We start from the raw sequence: 6061 nt of genomic DNA, 5'->3' as shown, positions 1-6061 counted from the left end.
GTTTCACAACAACGATGGCCTTTTTGTGGCTGGGAACAGAGAGCCCTGGGGTGCCTCCCAGCTTGGTCTCTCAAGTCCCCGCCAGTCAATGAGTGTGCTCACACTCGCAAGTCTCAGGACCTGGCGTTCGGCACATGGAGGCCCTCTACCCACTGAGTCTCTGGCCTTCAGGGGATGTGTTGGCAGATGTCGCACCCTGTCTGGCACACAGCGCGCGGGTGCTTTCACTCAGTGGGTGCTCATTAGCTTGAAGGTGGGTTCTGGGGGGCTTCTGAAGGTGGCTTTATGTTTGCTTTATATTTTTTAGAACAAAATAATGATACATGAATAACTTAGAAAATATTCTCAGTGAAAACTTGATTCTTTAATGTCGGCTCTGTTGGACACTTTCTCCTAGTAAGATGGGAATTAATATTTAACATAATTAATAACCCTTTGATCCTACTTGTTTTTGACTACTTTCCTATGACTACTACTACTGTGCCTAATTAACCTGGTGACACCTATGGCATGATCAATTCCCTAAGAGATTCAGAAATCTCTTCAGTGACTGCTGATTTAATGGAATGCCCTTGAACTCTGGAGGCATGCTGCCCCTCCCTGTGAGCTCACACCCCCCTGCGGCCAAGAGGAAGAGCAGGGCCTGACTGAAGAGCTCCAGGATCATCCACACACCCCTTGGCCACTGCCTCCTGTATTCCTGACACAAACGCCAAGTACAAAACCAGGGCTGCTTCCCTGGCAGGAGTTTGGGAAAATCTTCCTTTAGCATTACAATATGCACACCACAGGGGGAAAACCCAAAATGTGTAACTGTCTTTAAGTAAGAAGTATGAGAGATATACACATCTGTAAGTAAATGTAGATGAATAATAACGAACATGTTTAGAACTTTCTAAGAGCTAAATGACTTTTAAAAAATGTAACTGCTCATTTTTCTTTGACAAGTCTAAAACAGACATTGTCAATGAGAACAACCGGATGTTAAAAGAGTTCATTCCGTGGGCCTCTTTTTGCAGGGTACCTTGTGAGAGAAAGTCCTGCTCATGAGGGCCCTTGCTTTGTGGGTTTCACCATAACTGGTCCCATGCAATGGCAGCATGTGCTTTCCACATACACACTGCTTCCATAAACATTTTAAAACATGGCTAATTGCTTGTGGAGACAGGGTCTGGCTATGTTGACCTGGCTGGTCTCAAGCTACTGGGCTCAAGCATCCTCTTGCCTCAGCATCCCAAAGTGCTGGGATTACAGGTGTTAGGTGCCACGCCCGGCTGTGCATGGTGGTGTGTGCCTGTGCTCCCAGCTACTTGAGAGACAGAGGCAGAAGGATTGCTTAAGCCCAGGAAATGGAGGCTGCAGTGAGCTACGATTGTGCTACTGCCGCCAATGGCCTGGACAACAAAGGGGACCCTATCTGAAAAACAAAACAAAACAAAACCAAAACCAAAAAACCCCACGTGGAAACACCATGTTTCCATTAACAGAGTGCCTTGCAAAACAAGGACTGCCTGTACTTGAAATTCCATTTAATTGCCTTAGCTATAGGAACAGCTCATGTTAACAAGGCAAATATTTTACCTTGTCTTTATCAGTTTGTAAATACAGAACTGAATGCAAGTGCCAACATACTCTGATCGATTCTGACACATGGTGTATGGAATGCAGCACCTTCACTTTTCTAGTGAACAATAACTCAGGTTCAACAACAACAAAAATGGTGTTTCTGGGAAGAAGAGTTTATAGCCTGAAGCTATGGAATAATTCTTTCATAAGGGGGAAATTCTGAGGAAAAATGAACATGTTTGAGTGGAATTTGTAACAGGATGCCAAGCATGCAGACATACACATGTCCAGACATAAGAAGCAGATATATATTCCCACTGGGACCTGTTTCAGCTGCACCTGGAGGCTCAGCATTGACTCTCTGACTTACTAGCTGGGAGGTCTCAGGCACGTCCCATGTCAAGCAATTGCAGTCAAGTTGAATTCAGTAATGAGACTTAAATCAGGAATGAGATTTCAATCAGCCCAGGTATGTGTATTGCTAAGAATGCCCCACTGTCTTTCAATGACTGTTTATAGCTATGGCATCATAAAAACTACACACCTAGTTTTTGTCCCCAGTTCATGATATAGAGCTCCTAAAACACTTGGAATTTCTGAGTCATTAACAAGCCATTTTCAACCTAATGAGGTGCCTCTGGTGGACCCAGGATAGCTTTAGGACAGGGTCTGGACATCAGAAAGACCAAATAATGCGATTAGAAGACTGGGTCCGGGCACAGTGGCTCATGCCTGCAATCCCAACACTTTAGGAGGCTGAGGCAGGTGGATCACCTGAAACCAGGAGTTCGAGACCAGCCTGACCAACATGATGAGACCCTGTCTCTACTAAAAATACAAAAATTAGCCAGGCGTGATGGCACACGCCTGTAATCCTGAGTACTTGGGAGGGTGAGGCAGGAGAATTATTGGAACCCGGGAGGTAGAGGTTGCAGTGAGCCGAGATCATGCCACTGCACTCCAGCCTTGGCAACAGAATGAGACTCCATCTCAAAACAAACAAACAAACAAACAAACCAACAAGACTGGAACTTTCAGCCCTCCCCCTCATCTCCAGGGAGGGCACCTTGGCCTGGATTGAGTTCAATGAGCAATCGACAGTGACGTCATCATTCACAGCTACATAAGAAAGCTCCATAAAAACCTCTACATGAGGGGCCTGGGGAGCTTTTAGTTTGGTGAGCACATGGAGGTGCTGGGAGGGTCACGTGCCCAGAGGGGGCAGGGGAGCGCTGCAACCACCTGCCGTACCTTGCCCAGTGCCTTGCTTCCATTTGGCTGTCCCTGAGTTTTACCCTTCCTTTAACAAAGCAGCAAGTGTATGAAAGTGTTTTCCTGAGCTCTGTCAGTCATGTTAGGGAATTATTAGACCTGAAAAGAGGATCACAGGAACCCCCAATTTGTAGCCAATCAGAAGTACAGGTGGCCCCCGGAATGTGCGATGGGCGTCTTGTAGGACTGGGGCCTTAACCTTCGGGGTCTGGGCTAACCGTAGGAGTCAGTGTCAGAATTCAAGTGAATTGCTGGATGCCCACTTAGCTTCAGAGAATCAGAGGCCTGTGTACTGAGGCACAGGTTCCGGCTGCCTCTATAGGTTCAAGGTAGTAAGTTGCACCCTGGGCAAAAAACAAAACAAAACAAAACAAAACAACAACAACAAAAACCAGGTCTTTCAAGACTACTCCAGTAGCTCAGCTTTATTGGGAAGGAGGTTTCTGAGTAATTTCGCTGAGCTCGTGATTGGTGTCACTGGTTAGTGATGAGAGGTGAGGTCTGAAAAAGACCTCTCACTGAAAGGCTCTTCCCCACAAACCACACGAGTCCTCACATGCAGGAACCCAGGGGAAGCAGGCATTCGCAGGGACTCCCCGATGAATGCCCTCCCCAGCTGCTTACACTGACATCGCCAGCGGGAGCCCCCCTTTCAAGGGTGACTTGCTGTGATTCTGGAATCTGTATCTGCAGATCGTTCAGGCCAAGGACTCCATCTTGGCAGTCACAGAGCCGTCAGAGAAATCTGGAGCCAGGCCCAGCCACCACGAGCAGTCAGCTCCCTAAACGCTCTGCCCAGGTCACCTGGGAAGGAGCCTTGTATAACAAGAAGAGGGAGCCAGGGGCCGTCTCCACCGCATACCCTGCATGGTCAAGAAGCTGCGGTGCAGGACAGGGGGTGCCACAGCATACAAGCCCACCAGCTGCCATTTTCCAATGGAGAAATGGATGGAAGTCCAAAAACTTGGCGATAAGAACCCAACGTCACTACACAAGCAAAAATTCTGCAGTAACCAATGAGCCCTCTATAAGCAGTTGGGGAGGGGAAGTGAGTTTTAGTGATTTACATCTGAACTGCAGTGAATACTCACCTTAAAGCCTGCACCTAGACAAGAAGACTGGTTTAAGCCCCACATCAGTAGAACCGCCGCTTCCCTGGAAAATGTCTGAATAGGCCCTGTTCTGGCACTGTAAGCTTCTCAGACTGTCCCTGAGACCCACTGGATTCTGGTTGAGTCTCCCTGGCCTGGTGACTTAGGTGTGGCCACAATTCCTCACAAAATCTTCCAAGTCAGACCATCTCCCTGCCCACATACCCAAGTTCTAGGGAGCACTGCAAACTGGCCTTCAACAGCACAAACCACAACTTTTCACATTTAGCAAATACTACGTAGATATTATCTGGTGGAACGTGGTCGTGGAACATGGCTTGTGTCACCGGCATCCGCTTACCTTCTCCATAGCAGGAGCGGGAGAGAATCTCTTGGCACAGGCGAGGAAGATGTCGGGGTCTGGCTTGCCATGCTGCACTTCGGGGTCATCTCCCAGCACAATGTGGGAAAACAAGCTGAAGAATTCCTTGTGGCGGCTGGTCTTCATCTCGAACGACGCGGACCCTGAGCTGGTGGCCAGCGCAAAGGGGATGCCGTGTTTCCGCAGGTGGACGATGAGTTTCTCAGCCCCTGTGGAGGAGGAGGGAAGGACTGCGGTGAGGAGCGAGGCCTCCACCACAAGGCCTTCTTCCAGGGACGGTCCCTCCAGCTGTGTGGCAGCACACTCTCAGGCTGCCCCTTTTGAGGCATTTCTGACCTAGGACAGATTGTCTAAAAGGAGTTGTCAGCTCCAAAACATCCCTGCTCAAAATAAAACAAACCAAAAAATCAAAAAAGCTATTGGGGGTTGAGCGATGCATTTCCCAAAGGAACAGAAGAGGAGCGCACTGGGAGGCACTGCTGCTTTGTCTGCTGGGCCTCTTTATGAAACGCGGAGAAGGGCAGCGAGCAGGCCCGGGAGGTGACCGGACCTGGGATCTGGCCAGGGCACCGGGGAAGGCCCCACAGCAGGGCCTCGCTGAACCATACTTTTATTCCAAAGCAGTAAATACACAAGGACTATGCCTTTGGTGTTTTCTGCAAAAGCGCTATATTCTACAGAAAACACTTCAATCATTCCTCACCCTGCTAAGGAGAGGAAATTACACAAAGGCCTCCACCAGATGCTGAAGAAGGCTGCGGCTGAGGGACGGCTGTGGCGCTACTTAACAAGGGATCAGGGGACAAAAGAAAGCTGCTGAACACAGCTGATCAACAGCAACGTGCCATATGAAAAGACAATCTTCACACTGTCATTAGCCATACAGATTAATGACAGGGACCGCATGTGTTCATGGAGGTCGTCATGGAGCCAATTATGAGAGGACTAGTTATCAGAAAAAATAGAAAATACCAGGAGTCCTTCCCACCTTTAACTTATGCTGACGCACAACGGGAACATCTAAATCCACACAAGTGTGATGGTTTGTCTAAAATTTTATTTTATTTTTGAGACAGGGTCTCGCTCTGTTGCCCAGGCTGGAGGACAATAGCTGATCTCGGCTCACTTCAACCTCGGCATCCCAGGTTCAAGCAATTCTCCTGCCTCAGCCTCCCAAGTAGCTGGGACTATAAGCATGTGCCACCACGCCCAGCTAATTTTTGTATTTTTAGTAGAGATGGAGTTTCACCATGTTGTCCAGGCTGGTCTCGAACTCCTGACCTCAGGTGCTTCACCTGCCTCGGCCTCTCAAAGTACTGGGATTAAAGGCATGAGCCACCATGCCTGGCCTAAAATTGTATTTTAAATAATTGTGTAATCATGCCTATTTTAATAATATCATGATTTAATGGCCCTACTTTGTCAATTCTTACACAAAAGAATCAACATAGTCATTTTTTCCAAACACCTAAAGTTACTCAGGGTAAGGTAACAGATATCTGGAGCACCTGACCCTCTAGAGATTTTTAAAAGGAAGGCATGGACAGATCATAATGTAGTTCCAGGACAAAGTTAAATAGAGCAAATGAAATAGAGCAAAATCTAGCACTCCACTGGGTGTAGAATTCATAGTGTCTAACATTCAATCAAAAATTACCATGCCTGCAAAGAAGCAAATACCACCCACAACCCGGGGGGGGGTGGGGGTGGGGGAAGCAATCAGGAGAAACAGACACAGAAATGATAGATG

At 47.9% G+C, this 6061-nt stretch overlaps 1 protein-coding gene across 4 annotated transcripts in view; it reads right to left on the bottom strand.

Annotated features, from left to right (window-relative positions):
• The window catches only part of PUDP (pseudouridine 5'-phosphatase), a 181032-nt gene that overhangs the window by 105351 nt on the left and 69620 nt on the right, over positions 1-6061 (bottom strand). For all 4 annotated transcript variants that reach the window (XM_023202541.3, XM_023202543.2, XM_023202544.3 and 1 more), the window contains exon 3: positions 4291-4520. In XM_023202541.3, the coding sequence (XP_023058309.1) occupies positions 4291-4520 (230 nt within the window). The remainder of the gene's footprint in view (positions 1-4290; positions 4521-6061) is intronic.

This window comes from Piliocolobus tephrosceles, chromosome Y (assembly GCF_002776525.5).
Source record: "Piliocolobus tephrosceles isolate RC106 chromosome Y, ASM277652v3, whole genome shotgun sequence".
NCBI lineage: Eukaryota > Metazoa > Chordata > Mammalia > Primates > Cercopithecidae > Piliocolobus > Piliocolobus tephrosceles.
This window is presented reverse-complemented; position numbering and strand designations above follow the sequence as displayed.